General features: G+C 26.9%; 1 protein-coding gene across 1 annotated transcript; it reads left to right on the plus strand.

Annotated features, from left to right (window-relative positions):
• Positions 1-2,671: 2,671 nt before the first annotated feature.
• LOC145841289 (uncharacterized) lies at positions 2,672-13,831 on the plus strand. Its single transcript, XM_082948655.1, has 16 exons — positions 2,672-2,820; positions 4,567-4,748; positions 6,318-6,469; positions 6,658-6,826; positions 6,958-7,055; positions 7,199-7,421; positions 8,600-8,796; positions 9,046-9,133; positions 9,534-9,662; positions 9,774-9,917; positions 10,091-10,217; positions 10,421-10,563; positions 10,935-11,006; positions 11,736-11,805; positions 12,782-13,278; positions 13,448-13,831. The coding sequence occupies exons 1-16, from the start codon at positions 2,672-2,674 to the stop codon at positions 13,495-13,497; spliced, it is 2,490 nt and encodes an 829-aa protein (XP_082804781.1). The 3' UTR covers positions 13,498-13,831.
• The last annotated feature ends 7,079 nt before the right edge of the window (positions 13,832-20,910 follow it).

The following is a 20,910-nucleotide window of genomic DNA, read 5'->3' on the forward strand; positions in this document are numbered from 1 at the left end:
TTTTATAGAGTGTAATGTAAAATAAAAGAATGCTCCTCTAAAATGAAAAAAGTTATAAAAAAGTTTCAACTTCTGATAACTAACTTAAAGTTTACTTTATTTTCCTCTGCTCTATTTAAACCTAAAAATTCACAAAAAAAAAACTAGCTTTGCCATACTTTATACTTTACTATTAAAATCAGCACTTCCTCAGCACAAATTAGTTAAGTAAACTACAATTTGAAGTAAGTCTGAAAGCAGTAGACAATGAAAAAAAATAATTAGAAGTTTTAAAGGTTGTTTTTAGCTGCTTTTTTGTAAACAGAATAATCATAAAAGATAAAAACATAGAATTACTACACAATTGCTTCTCACAATTGTTCAAAACAAAAGTTATGACAACATAAGAGTTAGTCAGATCATTAAAAAATTGTTTCATATAAGCAATGTTGTGTTCGAACCATTAATCAATAAGTCAAGTTAAACTTTTAATTTTAATAAAAAGTTACTAATAAACATAAAAATTGTACACTATATCTTAACTTCAGTCTTATCGACGACAAAATTTTATCCGCACTGTGGTGCACTTGGCTTTGAAAACATGCAAATAAACAGAAGAAGGCGTTTAGCTTTAATTTCGTTCTGTACCAATTTGGCGCTTTTTGTCGTTGTGGGCAGCCGCAGGAACCAACTTGGAAGAGTTGGGCTTCCTTCCGATAGATTATCGCCCACCCCTTAGTGTGACCTACTAGCATTTAGCTGCTAGCAGAAAGTTTTTTTAAATGAAAGTTTTGTTAAAACCAAAAAGAGAATTGTTGATTTTTTTTGGCGATGAGTGTTGACTTTTAAATCGAATTTTGTTTGTTTTGCATTAAGAAGCAAGGAAATAATAGCGCCTGTCAGTCAGAATTAAAGTAAGAGAAAATTAACTAGACGCTTTTCCTTCACTTTATCATGATATGTCTGTTTGAATAAATCTAAGGCGACATATAAGTCGTTATATTAAAATGATGGCTTTCAAATAATCTTCAAAGTATAATTTAAAATCTAACACAGTGTTTAAGCTGATACATATTACTGATGCGATAAAAATGTGAAAGACATTATCAACAAGCAACTTATAGAAAGTGTGATTTATGTAAAGCTTAAGATTTTTATCGGATGCCTTTCGCTTCATTTCTTAAAACACCAAACTGATTTTTGTTGGTCTTTGCTTGATTGCACGCTTCACTAAGATCTTTTCGACCGAAAAATATCCATTGACGACAAATTACACATAAAATATTAAATAAAGAATACGTTTTTATATTCAATCTGTTATAACGTATGAAGTCAGCTTAATTACTTAATATTTGATTAATATAAAAATAAAAATCTGACGATATATAACTTTACCATAAGTCTTATATTTATTGTTAATAACAACAACTTGATAATAGTTTTAATATTTATAATTTGTATGAAACAAAAACCGTAATATTTTTTTGCTGACTTAACATATCTTAAAATAAAAACAATTCAAGATTAAAACTTTACCGCTAGAAAACTTAAAATTAGTGTTTTAAATGTGTATTTAATGTTTAACTGATGTCCCCAAGACTAATCCTTCATCGCAAATAGTAATTTTTCAATAAGCACTTACCTCTGTGTTTACCCGATACAAAAAAGCCTGCAATACAAATATAAGGCTGTTAATTTTACACCTTTTACAAAGCAATATAGCTCACACACAAAGTCTAGTCGCTCCGCACAATTACTGCTAGCAAACAAAATACACAAAAGTTTTCACGGCGAACACATATAGGCACTACGTAGTGCGTTTAGGAGAAAGGAAAATGTGTGAGCTCTCAGAACAGTTTGAACATTAAATTCACTTTGTAGCAATCGCTACTGCTCAAGTACAATCGAAACTTTAGAGTAGTTGAAATTTTTTTAAACTGTATTTTTAGGTTTTATTTGTTTTTAGCTAGAAAATAAATATATCTTAGAATTATCATATTTTTTTGTTATAATAAAACAGTTACTGACTTTTTTCACAACAAGTTTAAGTTTAAATGTAAAACAAATAATGTATTTTTTTACTTCAGTTTTTTATCAATATTTGTATGTACACATGAAAGTTACATATGTAAACAAAAATAATGAAGAGTACAAACAAATTTATCTATATTACTTATCTCTGGATACTTTTCATACAATCTCCAAAGTCTGAACATTTAAACTGTAAGTTTTTTTTTTAAGCTTTTAATGTTTTTAAATATTTATTTTCGTTTAATTTCGAACAAAACAGTTTAAGTTTAATAGAGAACTTTGTAAACAAATTTAGAACATTTTAATACTAAATTAAAAAATTAAAAATTTCAAAGCTTATATAACGATGACAAACCGCGGTAACAGTCAACTTTTCATTGCTCTTAACCGACGCACGTGTTTGCACTCACATTAAGATTGCAAGTAGACGCGTTTTCATATGAAGGTTTTGTAAGAAATTTTTTAAGCCGCATGCCAATATATATACGTGTGGTTTGTATTTTTAAATTCCTTTTTTCAACACTTTATTTTTTCTATTTGGATAAACTAAAATTAGTAAATGTAGTTTATTATAGTAAAATTTACACGCTTTAAAGCAGATGAAGAGTGTAAAAAATCACATGTCAGCGGTTTGAGTTGCACGTTGCCATGCAACTACTGCATGCATGCCTGCCTGTGGAAATTGTGGGATGAAAATTTAGATGACATAAACACCACCATAACTTGCCACTGGAACAAAACACCCAACGTTGCAAACTATTCTCTTTTTTTAGCCAAAGAGTTAGACGACTTGAAAAGGTCGCCTGAATGGTTAGATAATAAATTTTTATGTTTAAGTCGAGCTTTACAGAGTTTGAAAGATTTGTTTTGCTTTGTTTTATGGCCAACAGTAAAATTTCGTAAAAAAATTGTTTACTTTTGATGAAAGTTTTGCAGTATCAGTTATTTTTCAGTCTTACTTGTCCAACTTTTTCATTTAAAGCGTTTTTTAACCTTTTATGTTAGAAATATTTTTTTTTTTAATGTACTAAAAGCGTTTTTAAGTAAATTCAGAGTTTTTAAACGCATGACAAAACTACAGGAAAAATTCAAATTATTCAGATAGTCAAACTTGTTGGTTTGAACAAGATAGTGTTTATTTTGCTATAAAAATAATTAATTTAATTTAGACCCACTAGACAAGCATTCTTATAGTTAGTACAAACACTTTCATAAGCTTCAAAGTATTTAGGGTAGTTGATATAAATTTATGACGAACACAATTTATATAAGAAAATATTTATCCTTTTACTGAATGGCAAAAAATATATAAATAAAATACGGCTTTAGTACGCGTCTTGCTTTGTTTACTGTGGAGAAAAAATCGATATGTTTCAACTGATAGAGAATTTATTCCAGAAACTCACAGAATTCTAAATTTGCTTGAAAAAACTGTTAAATCTCTTTAAACAAACAAGGCATTGAATATTAGCAATCTTTATTTTATACGCTATAACTTGATTTAGTTAAATTAGTTGACTATGAGTTAGTTAAATTTTATCAGCAACAAAAAATAAAATATTGAGGTAGTAAAATGACGGAGAATAAATTAATCTGCTGGGTATTGAACTATTCAATAACCTCTAAAAATTTAAACCTTTATTTTTTATTTTGTTTTTTTTTTTAAGTGTATATTTTCTTTTGTTAAAGCTTGCAAAACAGTGTTGTTTAAAATGTGTAATACTGTATTAAAACAGAACCAATACATGAGTAAGTAAATTTAAATATTGATTAAAGTCTAGTAATGTAATAGATATTGAAAGTTACGAGGAACTCACAAAAGTCACACAAAGTAAATTTTGTTAAATCCAACCTTTTAATCACCAACAAAAAAATTAATAAACAGCATATTTGTAATTTTCCAAGAAAACATTTAAAACTGTTAAAGGTTGCACAACACACAACAGAGTTCTTTAGGTTTTTTAAAACTAAAAAAAAATATATAAAAAATCAAAGGTTTACAACCTATATATTGATTGAATTTTGTTTATTAAATACATCTAGAAAACAAAAAAACACGAGGGATTTAAAATGGTTACACATAGTAAATGCTTTCAAAAGTTCTAAGATCATATCCATTAAAAATGCACGTCAAAAACTATCAGTTTTTATGTTACTTGCTATATTTAAACTTCTGAAATTTTAAGCGATAGCTTTTGTTGTTATACTAAACTTTAAAGACTTTTTGAAAAATAAAAGTTTCATTACTCATTTACAATTAAACTGAAAAAAAAAACAATATTTTTAATACTACTTTTATGCTAATAAATTCACTCAATTCTTTAAAACACGTTACTAAAACAATATTCTAAACTGACTTTTAATCAATTTAAAGAATATTCTCTAACGAATAACCTTTAGATGTAAAAACATGCTAGTTGATACACCGTTTTAATTTGACAGGTAGAAATATCAAGCTCAATTAACCAAAAACAACATAAAAAGAACATTAAAATAAAATTTTAAACTAAACACACATGCGTCACACATATTTTTTACTAAATTTAAAATGTTCAGCGTGAAACAAGTGAAATGTGATGATGAAAAGTGCGTGGGCAGCATTAGTCTGATGAAGAGCGATCCGAAGTGCAGTTTGTATTTGGACCATGACAGCACCCTTCACCACATGGTGGCCGTCCGACCTTTAAGTCCAAGAAGGCTGTGCCCAACTACCATCAAGTACGACCCTTGCAAATTTGGTAAGATTTTTTTTCGGTTATGTTTATCAAAAGTGTATTAAATGTTTGACTTTTTAATTTATAAAAGTTCCTATAAAAAAGTAAACATTTATTCTAAAACTTTTTTTACATTACAGTACACTACCGCTTAAGTACGCAAATTGAATTCGAACAGTAAGTGCGTACTTAGCACGGGTAGTGCGTACTTTTTGACGATATAGTATAATATGAAATTTAGTTGTTTGTTTTCTTTCTTACAACTAGCCACCAAATAATTAAGCCAAATAAACAAGTCATTTATTTTAAATAACATTTAAAACATAATTCTAATTTGCAATTTTTTTTAATAGATTTTAAAATGATTTATTTTTTCTATAAAAAGCTTCTACATAATTAATACATACATTTAATATAGAAAGTCAATGTCAGTTAATGATTTAAAAAAAATATTAAGCTACATTTTGTTTTGTTAGAGGGAAAGTACCAAACTACTTTGTGTTTACCAAACATTTTCAAAACATCAATGTATGTACATTTAAATTAAATTATGACTTAACTATTTTGTATATGTAGGTTTTTTTAACTTTGTCATCTAGATTTATTTATTTTATAGCATTACAGCTCAAATATCATTATTCTTTTTACTTTTCTGCAACCACTACATAAGTATTTAGTTTGTTAACATTTAATAACAGGACTGTCTCAATCTCAGGCTACTTAGCCTACTCAGGATTACTCACCCTAGTTTAAAAGTTGTGAAAGTATCAGGCTAACTCAGCAGGTTGGCCATTCTACCTGAAAACATAAAATAGTATGGAAAAACTTGATGATTGAAAATTTAGGCAAAAAAACTGGAATTTCTTGAAGTTCTAGTATAACATCCTTTACTTTGTCTTTCTGAATAAGTGCGTACTTAAAGCGTGATGCGTACCAAAAAAAGTGCGTACTTAAGCGGTAGTATACTGTAGTTTATAGATTGTAAAGAATATAAGAGTACTTTATTTTTATAAGCAAGTTAAATAGATTATATATTGTTGTTTCATTATGCTTCTGTATCTACGTAGATGATTTATCTCCTTACAGTAAAGTTTGTAAATATGGATTTAAATTTAAAGTTGTAAAAACTTGATAGCTTGAAATAAATAAAGAGAGTACTATTTCTTTCGAAGCTCCTAGATTTAAGTTACAGTATAGGTTTTGGAAGATATAAAATACTTCTAACGTCCAAGTTTGTTCACCTTAGCAAAAATTATACCAGTTTTTTGATAGCATTAACTTTTTATGTCAAGTTGACTTAGTTTATACATGTTTTTTCTTCTACTTATACTGAAAACAATCAAGTCTGCAATATGAAAATATCTTGTTTTCATCTAGCTCGTAATAGTTAAAGTAAATAAACGATGTATAGCTCGATGACTGAAAAGTTTTTATATACTTCACGTCATTTGACTATATTTTCGAGCTTCTACTAGTTTATAATGCTAAATAGTTATCTATCAAGATTTTAAATATATAATTACACCATTTTGGTTTGTTTAATTGATTTTAGTAAGCATTTGAAAACTCTAGTTGTTATAAAACCACTCACAGTCGATCAAAAGCCACCTGATGTATCTTTGACAAGTCTCAACGCGACAAAAGTCAGAGTGAACATCAGTTTGCCGAAATGCACTGCTGAAGCGTGGAAGAATGGCAAGGCTACTTACTTCTGGTATTTCGTTACTTACTGGAAATCCACACAGGTAAGTCTTTTCAACATGTTAGAGTGTGTTTTTTTTTAATTTGACTTAAAACATTTAATTTTAAAAATAAAACCCTCTTTTTTTTAGTATATGTTTAATATATATTTTTTAAATGCTTTTGACTAACTGTTTTTTCTTTAAAACATTAGTTAATATCATAAAGCTTTCTTTTACTTTTCACACTACAGGGAGAGACAACCAGCAACAGGCGACAAGCAAAAGGGAAGCACAACACCACAGTGGACTTGAACCTCGACGAGGCGTCTCTGTACTACATACGGGTCACTTATTCCAACTACATACACGACGAAGGGCCGGTTTTGCACAGCAAGTACGCGCAAGTTCACCACTTGACAGGTATTTCAAACATGCTCAATTTGCAACTTCAGACATTTTTTTATTTACTTTTGCGAGCAAACACAAGACTGTGCTTGTGCAAATTTGCTCAACCGTTCGCAAGGTTATTTATAACTTTGATATTTACATAGCTCCGGTCACCGCGCTGGATGAAAAACCGTTTCGACCGTTTGTCAATGCAACCTGCTTGCATTCACATGCTGGACAAAAGCTGTTGTTAAGTTGGAAGGTGAAAAACTTAATTACTTTTTACATAAACATTTTTGTCAAGGTATAACTTCTAAACTCTCCTAATATTTTGTTAACCTGAATAATAAGTTCATATTAATAAAATTATGTAATACTAACTAATACTTAATAAAAAACCAACAGAAAAGCGGCATAATTGAAGAGTACCTGGTATCGCTCAATATAACAAGCAAATCTACAAAACGGGAAATCATTGAAACCAAAACAACAAACAATTACATCACAATTGAAAATTATGTACCAAGAGAAAGTGTAATTAACATTACAGTAAAAAGCTCGAACCGGGCTGGAATTTCTTTGCCTGAATCTCAAATTATCGACTTTGACGTTTGCGCCATATCTCAAAGTGTGTTTGAAGAAAAATTGTTTTGTATTTTTTAAAACAATATTAAGTAAATTGTAACTTAGGAATGAAAATTATGTAGTTAGAATAAAATTAAAAATAAAGCTTTAACCCAAAACATCACTCAACTAAGAAAAACTTTAAAAATAAGAGCTTTATAAGATGTAAATTGAAACCTTTATATTTAATTTTTTGTTTATGAAACTTAATCTAGAAATATGAGAGTAATCTAGGATAACATTCACATAAAGTTAGCTCATCTAAATCAAAACCAAATAAAAATAAAATCTCAGGTTTGTAGTTTTAAATAATCTTAATACTATTGTTAAAAAAATGTCTAAACTTTTTTGTTTTTGTCAGATTAACAGCTTTTTTAATTGATAAGTTTTTTTAAAAGCTTCGCTCTAAGAAACCATGTGTAACTAAAATAGTGACCCATTATGTTGATAGGGTTATATATACTGTATTTGGTTTAAATATTCACTAGTTATTAAACACTGCTAAAACTTAAGAATTAAAAGTGCTAAAATGTTTTTGCTAAAGTATGAACTATTGCGTTTAGTAAAGTATAGAAAGTATGTTTTAAGTATTTCAGCCTAAATGCTAATCTGTTTGTACTCCAGGTTAATTAAATATACACATGAAGTATTTATTCCAGCACACGGCTAAACTTTTAATAGTAAATATAAAACAGCATCTCAGCTTTTATCGGTTGATTTTGTTCACAGTTTATCATTTTATTACGCACACAGTTGATATCCTAATGTCAGTTTTTAATCAAGTTTGTTAATTTTGCATATATTACTTTGCGTATATATTAATTTTGTGTCTATTACTTTGCGTATATAGTCCTGAGCATGACGTTAAACTGTTCTGGTGCATGACTCGATAACCGAAAGGTTTTCTGTAAACCAGGTACTTGGACCAGACCTTTTGATCGTGTTTTTTGTCGTTCAAGAAACATGTATATATAATATATATATATATATATTGCTTAATAGTTTGTGACTAAATTTTTAACCTAAGTTATAGAATTTTTGCTGATTTAAATTCATTTTAAAATACTAAGCTTACTACTTAACACTAATACATTACACATAACTAGTAAACTAATTTAGTACATTTTTGTTCAGTTTATAACAAACTAAACTATTTCAAATCTTTGAAAACTTTAAATGCAGGTTTTGTCATTAAAGAATGTGGCATTAAGAAAAATAGAAAAAATGCAGCTTTTTTGTATTGGAAAGTTTCTGTGAAAAAGCCCGATAATTATCTTGTTAATGTTAAAGACACCAACAAGAACTCATCGAAAGATATTTTCGTGAACTTAAATAGTTTTGAAAAGTCCATTAAAAACGAAACAATCAACTACTTGGAGGTATCTTTATTTAAATTTTACATTAGAAAAGTACTAAAAAATTATTATATATGAAAAATAGATAATAAAAATTGTTGAAATTCTTTATTAATGAAAGAATTTAGATTTGTAGTTTTTTTAATAAAGCAAAGTAATTTTAAATTTTTAGTCATATTAAATACTTTATCTGTAAACTTTTAGACGTAATTAAACTTTCAAAACGCAAGATGTAATGAGATAAAATCTAGTGTAACTAATTTAACCAAACAGGATTGCGCGGTTTATCAAATAAGTGTTTACTCACAAGTTTATGGGCAATTAGTAAATCCATGCCAATTGAAGTATATGCAGCTTAAAAGTTTGTTTTAGTTTTTAATATTTACAAATGAGAAATTTGAAATTTATACTGACAAAAATAATTTTTGACTAAACAACCAATCAGATAAATAAACATAGTTTTGAAAATTATTAATTATGACTATAACACTAATCACTTTAACTTAATGAAACTTTAAAAGTTTCTTTAATATTTTGTTTACTATGCATTTCTTACCATATTCTTACTAAACATTTAGAATAAATAATAATGTAACTAACTACTTTAATTATGTAACTGAGTTTCAAATCCAAATAAAATAGCTTGTAAACAAGCAAACTTTCCTTTTAAAGTGTTTAGTTGCTAGTTTATAATTAAATAACTGCTTCCGCAAAGGACAATAGATTTAAAATTAAAAATAAATTTCGATGTAATTTGTTAGGTTCTGTACAAATAGAATTTAGTGAAGTTTTTGGAAACAGCACCAAAGTTTTAATCACAGATCAAAAATTGTGTTTTCAGTTAGGGTATGAGTATTTTTACAAGGAAATAAATGAACAAGAAAACAAAAGTTAGTTGATTTTCAATGGATAACCATTAACTTGAACTTAACGATAAGCTTGTTTTTGCATCAATGTTTTTAAATATTTACTCAAAATAAAAAAAGCTATCGTTATTTCAGACAGCATAAGGCAAGTGACCAGTAAAAGTTTCACCATAAATGATTTGAAGCCTAATACAACGTATCAATTAAAAATAAGGCAGAATAACATGAACATACAGCAAGGAAATTACACTGTGTACAATTTCACCACAAAAATAACAGGTCGGAATAAAAAACAATAAAGTTTTGTTTCTTTTATGAACAAACTAAACGGTTTTTATACCTAAAAACTATAAAAGTTTGGTTAAAAAACTTTTAAAAAGTTTTTGACGAAATCTACAAATAAAAACTTTACTTAGAAATAAACTTGATGTAAAGTATTATTAATTTCATAGCTCCCGAAGATGCACCAGTGTTTTATTTCAACAAAACAAGCAGAGAAAATTTGTACGAAATTAGCTGGAATCCGCACGCCAAAAACAACAGAAAAGTTTCATTGTACAAAATGAAAATTACAAACAAGTAGTTATTTTCTCTATTTTCATAAAAAATGTAATATTTTTTTTATTGAACTAAATTTTTTTTTTTTTTAACTAAAAACAGTTTAGTTTGATAAAATTCAAAGCTCATACATGAACTACTTTTTCTCAAGAAGATAGTTTTTCAATATGATTTAAAACAAAAACAAAACTTTGATTATTTACATCTGCTTATTATTAAAACAGTAATTTGAGGAACGACTTCAAAGGTAAAAATTGCACTAAGAAAGATAATTCCACGACGCTATGTTTCTTTTACCAGCCAACACACAGATCCTATTTCAATTTATCCGACACTGCTGGAGTGCAATTGTCAGCTTGCAATGCCGGTTAGCTCTATTATTACGTCATAGTTACATAAAGAATCTTAATGTAGTCGAAAACTATTATTTTTCATAAATGTGCTCTTAATACCTCAGTTGGTTTTCATTTCTTAAGAAAAATTGTATTAAATGTTTACTTACATACAAGTTAAATACATATTAAATGTTTCTTAAAAATTAATTAATCTTAGTAAAAACAAAATATGTTTCAAAATATAAATCTAAACAATTTTTTTTTAATCTAAGTTTTAAGTGTTTTATTAATTAAATTTTACAATTATAAATGCAAACATCTAGCATTTATAATAATATTCGTAGTTGCTTGCAAATTGTTAACTGTTAGCTGTTTTTGTAAAAACAACTTATTAATAACTCAGATGGAAATAAAGTGTTGTGCTCAAAATGGTCAGAGTTTAAATTGGCCCCCCGGGATTACAACGTGGGATTACGTAAGTTCAAACGTAGTTCAAATTAATATCCCTTTCATTTATTATTAAACATCGTAAAAGTTTTATTTCAATCTTAACTTTTCAAAACATATTCTTTTTACTCGTAAAATGCAAGAATATTTTTACATAAAAATCGCAATTATACACACAGGAAATTGATTATTTCTGAAGCTTTTAAGTGAAATTATCGCGGAAGCCTAATGCGTTGTTTCAGACTGTTGCAGCAGCTTGCAATAAATTTGCGTGCAATTTTAACAATTTTCGCACGCTTGTAATTCAATTTAAATTTTAAATGCTTGCATTAAAAAGCGAAATGTTTTTTTTTATCAGAGTGAACATTTCAAAAATTATTCAAACTCTTTCATTTTTTTTTTCTGTGTTATAGTTAAGATATGTTAAGTTCTATCAAGTATTTTTTACCTCTTGACTTTATACTCTTTGTGGAGTTTTTTAGAAAAGTTTTTTTTTTCTTTTAATTAATTTAAACCTCTATTCTTATTTGTAGATTAAAACAGTTTTGTTATTTATATAGTTTTATTTAATAAAATAAAATTTAAAATTTATTCATAAATCCTAAACATTTTTTAAGCCAAAAACTTATAACAAAAAAACGAGAAAACAATTTTTTAAAGTCCTAAATTAATAAAATTGCAGTAAAGTATTCTTAATATTTAAATAATAAATTTAAAAAAAATTTGTTTATTTTTATATTTTTTATAATTTATACAGATAAAGCTGTATGGATAATTCCATTGATGATTCTGACTGCTCTTATTCTTTTTGTGTGCTTCAAAACCAAGTTAGTTTGTAGGAGACAGTGACAACTTTAAAATTTACTTACCAATTGATAAATTATAAATAAAAGAGAAACTTTTTTAAGAGTTTAAGATTTTAACCAGCCTACATTCAAAGGAAAATATTTAGTTTAAAAAGAAGAGTTTTAAAGTTTGTGCAAACGCCAACAGTTTTTCAGAAGCTTTCTGATTTACTAATCAAAATGTAGGTCAGTAAAAATATCACGCCAGCAATTAATGCACATCAGAGATAAAAGCCACCTTTTTATTAGATAAATTTTCTCTTGCATTATTTATAAAGCTGAAGTGGCTCGAAAGCAATTTGCAGCTTTGCGGCGGCTTTTTGCGTGAAATTTTTTGTTTCTATTGTCGCTCATTTGTACATTTTCTACTTGTAGCAATTTTGTACTCAAAAAACTCTAATGAAAACGAAAAGGTAATTTCAAATTTACAACTGTCCATGCATTTTTAACCGTTTCAAAATTTAAATTACTTTTTTTATTTTTGCCCTCAGTTTAAACTATATATAGTTTACGAGTTATGTGTTTTGTATAATTTAGAAATAGGTGTGCAACGTCTTGGTCGGCCAATCAGATGTGGAAAAACTTAGCACTCGGCGGGCCAGAGCATTTAAATTTTATTTAATTTACAAAGATGCTAAACTATCAAATTCATTTTGATAACTTGCTAATTCAATATGATCTTTTTCATTAATTCTAGTGTAAGTTAGCTCCCGAAATATTGTATGCCTAGAAAACTCTGATTTTCATTTTAAATCCCAGAGTACCTATTGCAAATTTTTAAATTACGTTTAGCGGGTCGAACATACACGCTTAGCGGTCTGCAATGTTACCTTTCGCGCGCCGGATTCAACTTAATTTTTTTAAACATCGGCGAACAGTCATTATTACTATGCGGGCCGTACGTTGACCACCCCTAGTTTAGAACAATTTCACAAAATACATTTAAGTTAAACAACAGAAGGGAGACGAGAGGGAACGTCGAGCCGAAGATCAGCAGCGAAGTGATGGAAAGTATCAGGTTCACCCAACTGGAACAAAACCAGCACAAATATCAACCGACCAATGAAAACATCGAGACGCTGGACGAATGGCGGGAAAACCTAAAGAAGAAGGAAATTGAACCGGCAGCCAATCAGAAGCCACCGTCTTACGTCATCGCCTCCGAGATTCCCAGCGTGAAAACGGCCGAGTTCCTCGACTTAATCACGTCATCGGAGTATCGCAGATTTGATGACGTCATTGACGGAAATGAGAGCGATTACGTGAGGAGGACGGGAGAAAGAGTGTCGGACGACTTCCGGTTGATAAGAAGGGATGAAATAATTGACAAAAAAGAAGTCAGGACACCTGAGGTTGCAGTTTTGCAGCCTACGGATTTATACCTGAAAAGTTTTGATCAGTTGGGTGGCAGTGGTGAGGAAAAAATTCTGCTGAATGACGTCAACTCCTACGTAGGTGAAGATGTTTTTCGGTAGTAGAAATTGTGAGTCGGTGGGAAATTTATTGAGTGCTCTCGGTTGCTAGCTAGCGGTAAAAAAATAGTATGTAAGAGATATCATCGCTTATCAGTGAGTTTGTTTTTTATAACATTAAATTTGTTTTTTTTGACATTTTTATGTTTCAGGTTCGGACAAAAGAGGAGGGCTTCTAATAGAGAACGGGCGTTTGAATTAGCCTCTTTTTAAAAACTACTTTAGATTTTCACATAGTTCAATTCATATATAATAAGGAGTCTCGAAAATTATTAACCATTAATATGAAAGAATAGCAGCGGGTAAATTTAAAAAAAAATATTTTAAAACATCTCAAGTATATGCTTTATCTGCTGTTAGTAACAAAACTAAAAATAGTTTATACTAAAATTAAAAAATATTTTTTTTAACAAACTAAAACTAACAGTTAATTTTTGTTTTCATATTAATGAGTCAATAAAATTAACAAATCTTAAAGAGTTTTAATAAACTATGTTTATTTGTTACTTTCAAATGTTTACAGTAAATTAAGTTGTTAAAAGATGGTTATAAGTTTTAGTTGTAAAGTTTTTCAAATAGTTTAGTCATTTAATTATAAATTATGTGTAAAAATTTTGTACTTTTGTTAAAAACATTAGTTTAACATACTTTTTGCACACTAATATTTATTTTCATGTTATACTGTGAAGAATTAATTTAAATTTATAAAAATGTAATTTTTTCAACAAGCTTTAAAGTTTTCTTTTTTCATTACTTATGCAAACCAGTTTTAAAACTGTATTCTATGGGTATTCAATATTTTTTTGTTGGTTTTATAATAGCTTTATAAATAAATTAGTAAGTGTGTAAACAAAAATACTAAAGTATATCGCAAATATTTTTAGAACTAACATTTAATTAAGAAAGATGTTAAAAAAGTAGTTGAAAATTTTATACAAACCTCTTTGTTTTGTTAAAAGCTTAATTAATTTTTATAAATAATATATATTTTTCAAAGTCGTATTTTTGTTTAATTATATTATCATTTAACTTTTCATTGTTTTTACTTTCAAGTGTTAATTTTTTTTAATTTTGCAAAAACAAAGAATTTTCAAAATAGGCATGTTATTTTGTAAACAACTACATTATAAAAGGTTTTAACTAAGTACAACTACTTGAATTCATATTTATTTACTTAACACTAAAGCATTTAAAGGAAATTTATGTATTGATGTTAAAAGTTAAGCTTATTGCTCAAAACAATTTGATAATTTTTTTTTTTAAAGCAAACGTTTAATAAAAACTTTTGAAACTTAAATTTGATGTTTGCTAGCTACTTACTACTTTGTTCACCTAAAGTTAAAGACCTTGTGGTAAAATATAAGTTTCACACTACTTTTAGTAAAATATTCCTAAAACTTTATTTCACTGTTATAATAATTTTATTAAACTAGAGATAAAAAAATATGTAAAAAGTTTACAGACGAGTTTTATAAAAATATCTCAAAAAACTTTTGAAAAATTTATAATCTATGACTTTGTTTTAAACATACAAAGTACGTTATTGAATTCAAAATGCTATAAAAATTAAAAGAAGTTTAATGATTTTTTTTCTATTTGAAGCATCTAAAAAACACTTATAATATATATTTCCTTAGTAAGAACAAGAAAAACATGTTTTTATGCCGTCTTTTTGCAAATCCGAATAACACAAAAATTTTAATTAATTTTTTATCACATTTGTCTAATTTCTAATAAACATTTTCATTTTCAATTTTTTGTTGAAAGAAAAAAAAGCGCTCAAGTATTTGGTCCAAGGACCTGGTGTACGAAAAAACCTCTTGGTTATCGAGTCATACACTAGGGTACAGTTTAAAGTCATGTTCAGGACAATTATTCTTACTTCAATCAACATTTAAACACTATATTTGATAATCTTTAGTAGGGTTGGGCAACTTTGCTAGTCGTAGGGTCAGATTTAACCATTTTTTAAGCATAATGGGTTGAATTTATTAGGTATAGACTTTTAAGGGAAATTTTTTTTTTCGAAACTATACTAATAAAAAGTTTAAATATCGTTTGAGAACCAAATTATAATAACGTCAAAGTAAATTTAGCATCGCTGTTTATTCTCAGTTGAATACCGTACGTTGTCCAGACTTGTTCTACAGCAAAAGTTTTTTGATGGAATATAAGTAAACCAGAAGTTGTTTATCAAATTAAAATCAAATATCTTTAAACAAAAGTTTAAGTAAAAATATTCTAAAAATGTATTCTAGGTGTAAATAAATACTAATAGTATAGAAAAATATTTTTATCTTTAACTAGGTCCGGCCAGACGCTAGATCATGATAAAAAAATCTGGATCAGGGAAATCACTAGTTAAAACTGTCAATACTTAATAACACGTTTATCTTTGGTTAAAAAACTTTTGAAATATTTGCATTTGTTTTTGTTGAATTTTGTTGTTGCTTAGATAAAAAATAAATTTAATCGTTTTCAGAACGTTTATTGTTTATTAAAAAACTTTAGTTGAAATGAGCATCCAAAATGAGAAATCTTTTTGTTTAAAGAGAAAGTTTTGTTTTACACATTTGTAAAATACTAAACAATTTTTTTACAATTTTAAACAAAAACAACACTTATGCAAAAAAAAGGTTATTTTTATCAAATTAAAGTATTGAATTATTTAGTATTATTGAAACTTTAATTTGAATTATACTTTTTTCTGTTAATATGCTACGCATTACTCGTTTTACTTTTAAATGTTTTTATGTAAAACAGCTTTTTAAAATTTTTTAGTTAGTATTACCTCTACGCTTGTATCAAACAACTTAATGACGTAACTAATTGGTGTTTTCAATATAAACTTTTACTTTTTAACAACATATTGTGTGCTTAAACAAGTTTATTTTTGGAACATAAATCATACTTTGTAATTTAGTTTCATACCATTTCCTTTTACCGATTGAGCTAACGAACAAAGATGTTTTAGATTTTTTCTAAGCCTTTTTTACAAAAGTTATACTGAAAAACTTTAAATTACTGTTTACTGATCTTGTAGTTATGTTTTAAACTAGTAACGTTAGTTGTTATAAAAAGTATACAAAAATAATTAAAGATCTTTAGTATTAACAAGGTTATTTTCTTAGCAAACTTACTCATCAGAAAATATTATAAATAATAACTGATTATCAATCTATATATAAATGCTTCAAAACTTTATTAAGTTAAATAAATGTAAAAAAAAATATTACCATTATAAACACCACTAGAATATATAGTGAAATAACATTAAGGTGTCAACAAGCAACTTTTTTTGTTATAAATACTACAATGACCACTTAATAATTCAAGCTGATGACTAAAATAACTGAACTTAAAAGAATAGTTTGTTTTAAAACAGTATAAAAAAACAGAAAAACAGAAAGGCAGTTTATACTAGTTCAAGTTTTTCTCGCAAACATAAGTGTGCTTTGCATTACAATTGGTGGTCGTTACACGTCGATCAAAATTGTTTCTGAAATGATTCCTCTTGTATCTCAAGCATGTATTCATGTCATTATTTTCATTCTTCACCCAAAAAGTATCCCAAGTTTGATCCAGAGGAGAAATAATTTTTCTGTTTATTTTAATAAAACGATTAATAATAGCATAAATTTACAAGTACCAAGATTTGTGGTTTCGTCTTACTTAAAAATTATTCATTTTACCTTTAAGATTTTAAAAAATATTTGTTCTAGTATATCAAGTAGCTAAGTTTGACTTTTTATGTTTTCCAATATTAACTACGCATGTTTAAAAATAGCAACGTAAGTGAAAAGAGTACGAAACACGCACTAACTCTAGGTTATAAACAGATCTTAAGTAGAAGTCAGAGTGTTTGTCGTCCAACAAATATCTAGAAGTTTTGAACTCGAAAAGAGTTTGAAAACTAGCAACATCCCAGCCTTTGCCTAAACTTTTACAATTTTTAACAGCATTTGAATAAGTCTCTCCGTAGTTATAGTAATTGAAATGGTAAGTTTTATACTTCGCTCCGTCTTCTAAAACTCCTGGGTTTGTTTTGTTTATCAAATAGCTGTCGTCTTCCACGTAGAAATCCCAGTAATAATCTTTATTTTTTTTTTGCTACAAGTTGGGTTTGTAAACCAAAGCTATTGAAACAATGTAGTCTTATGTGGTAAGTCAACCACTTTTAAAGCTAAAAAAAATTCTTTCAAAACAAAATTAATTGTAATTTGTAGCATATTAAGATGAGTAATGTATAATAAAGTAACAATTTTTAGACTTTTTTTTATTAAACTAGACTAAAATAAACTTACTACGATATAAATACACAAACGAAATAAAATAGCATAAAAATATTTTAAGATAAATACAGCTATAAGTTCAAACAACCTTTGCAGTAGCTCCAGCTGTCGCCATAGTAACACCATGGGTAAGGTGAAGTGTTTTCTTGCCACCAATGTTCATTATTGCTTCTAGCCACGTGTGGTAAAGCCGTAATTTTCTTTCGATAATTTCTGGTGCAACTTGTCTTTTTTTCTGCTTTATACAAACTATAATGGCCGTAGTAGGACTCAAAATTGCACAAGTTTCCATTAAAGGTGTAAACTTTCAAATTCCAAACATCTGTTTAAATAACTGTTAACTGAATTTTTCGAAATAATCAGTCGTAGTTTTTAAAAGCTAGAAAACTGCTTAAAACTGATTTACACTTATGTTGATTTAAAGAAGTTTTAAGTAACCATACCTAACAGTTTAATATTATTAGGTATTTTAAAATTCCAACATTTTTTATAACAATTCCAACAAGGTTTTTACAAAGAATATTAAGCAAATTGTTATAAAATTTTTAATTATTTTAGACAATTAAATTAAAAAGCAAAAATCAAAGTTTTTAAATTTTAAACTAAAACATAACTTATTTAACATTTTGTTTGCAAAAAAAAAACTTTCATATAATAAGTAGTCAAGTTGTTTATTTTTATATTCAATTATCATAAAGTTTATATAATATTGCTCGTTGTTGTTTATTATTTTTGAATTAAAACATTTACGCTAGACAAGAAAAATTATCTAAATTGCATTAAATTGCATTAAAATAAAGTGTCAAATATTTCTTTTTATTTTTACAAATAAACAAAACATTTTTTTTAAAAACATTTTTTGTTATTTTTTTAATTCATCCGTTGTAAACCATAAAACTTAAATAAACTGTTTTTAGTGATTTTATTCATAAGTTTAACCTGTTTAAAATATAGTAAACCTCAATTTAGCGATAAAAATACTCACCATTGGATTGTCCTATTGAAAAAAGAGCAACAAAAACAACCTGTGAATTACAAATTGTTAACTTTGAAAATATTCTTGTTTACAATGTAGTTCATAAGTCAAGTACGATCTTAAATAGTTTATGATTAGTAAATTTAAAAGAATGTTTTATTTTTTCTTTATTAACTTAACGGTAAGAAGTTATTTGTACTTTAATTTCTTTATAATTTTTAGTAAAATAAAGTGCTAAACAAGCTTTAAACTTTTTTGTTTATGGAACTTTTTGTTACCTACCAAAACTAATGAGAAGATTATTTTCATTTTGATATTTACTGCTACTATTATTATTAGATGTTCTTTTAATATACCAATATTGTGGTTCGTCATATCTTATATAGCTCGTTTTTTTGTTTGAACTTCTCTAAACATAAACAAATAGCTTTATTTAATGTGTTGTTTTCAGACATGTTTAGAATTTAATTACACTAAAACATTAAGCACTTCTAAAAATAGTAGTTTTTCGTCATAAAACAAACTAATGAAGTATGATACTAATACTTTAATTAAAGAAAAAAAACTTGCAGCTGTTATTGTATTTTTACATCTTTCTTTTACATCTTCTAAAAAACTTTTAGTTTATTACTACTTTCTAATTTTTATCCGTTTAGAGTAAAAATAACCCAAAACCTAGACCTCAAATGATTGTTATTTTATAGGTTTGATAGTTAAAAAACAATTAGAGTTCTTTACACAAAAATAAAAAGTATTATTCTTTGAAAAGTTTATTTGGCCAACTAAGTTTTGCTCAAAGAGCTTGTCAATTCTGTACTTAAAAAATTCTATTTAAATGATTTGAATAAATAAGTTTGCCAAGTTGACTTTTAAAGAAGTATAGCTTTTAAAATAATGCTGAGAAAATAGTATAAAAATAATTTAAATAATTCTAAAACGTTTATAGCTTTAAGTACTACTTAAATATACATTAATTTTGGTTCTTTAGATTATTATGTTTTTTTGAACAAAATAAAAAAAAAGACGCTCAAAATTTTTCGTCCTAGGAACTGGTGAACGATGAATCTGTTGGTTATCGATTCGCACACCACGGGTACCTTTTTACGTTTTGTCCTGGACAAGACTAAACTCTTAACCTATTCATTTTATCACAATTATTAAGCTTTAGTTACTAGGTTTTTCAAAACACTGTGAGTTATGTAAAGTTTTCGAGCTACATGCAAGTAAAATTTGTTCAGTAATACCAACTTTAAGTAGTTGTTAATTTTTTAATACTATGCTTTTATACCTACGATTCAAAGACTAAAACAACTGTTATTCATAAAGCTCAAAATGTAATACTACATGTTGTGGTACGACTACATTTTACTAATTATACTATTTTAGAAGTATATTTTTTAGAAATAAGTGTTGTTTTTTTAATAAGTTTACATACGAAAGCCTCCATTTTTATAAAATTTGTTTTTTTATCAGATAAGAAAAAAAAATCATAATTAAACGACAAGATTTATTTATAATAAAAGGAAGTCAATTTAACTAAAAAATACATTTTAAGAACAGCCATCATTTACATGAGTTAAGAAGAAGTATTTAACTAAGCTGGCATTTGTTTCATAAATCATTCACTAATATTAGTTTAACTTTTTAAGCTTTACTTTTTTTTTTTTAAATCTTTTATCAAGGTTTAATTTAAGTTTTAAATGAGTATTCGTAAACTGTTTACTTATTAGAGACCAAAAATGTTTAAATGTTTTTTATTACTTAAATTTATCATAAAATTTTTTACTTTTTATAAATAAGTTAATTGCACGAGTCGAATATTTTTCCATATATGTTAATGTTAGCATATGAAGACGTCAAAAAACGTTAACTCACTGATGACTGTTTAATAAACTTATATTGTTTAGCAAATTTAATTTACCCATAGTACAACAGTGCTATATAGTAAACTATTTTTAATTGTTTATACCAGTTTATCTGAAGGTTTGTTCATTATTTTTAAAGGTTTTTGGTTTCTAGATGTTAGTTCAGCAATTAGTTCAGCAACTTTTTAATTAAAAAAAAATATTTATAAACCGAACTTGTATTTTTAAATGATAATTAATATATATGTAGCATAACAGGTTAATAAAGATTTATATGATATACCGACATACTAAGTGTTTAAATTTATAATTGTTAGTTAATCTAAACGTTAGTACCTAACAACAACTTAAAGCCAAATTTTGTTTTACTCTTGCTTCATTAAGTAATAGTTTAAAAATTAACATAAAAAACTGAAGTAGTTTTTCTGCAAAACAAACTAACAGCATCAACGGTTCCACAAAAAATCTAATTTTAAACCTTG

This window comes from Thalia democratica, chromosome 7, assembly GCF_965202585.1.
Source record: "Thalia democratica chromosome 7, ktThaDemo2.hap1.1, whole genome shotgun sequence".
NCBI classification, from domain to species: Eukaryota; Metazoa; Chordata; class Thaliacea; order Salpida; family Salpidae; genus Thalia; species Thalia democratica.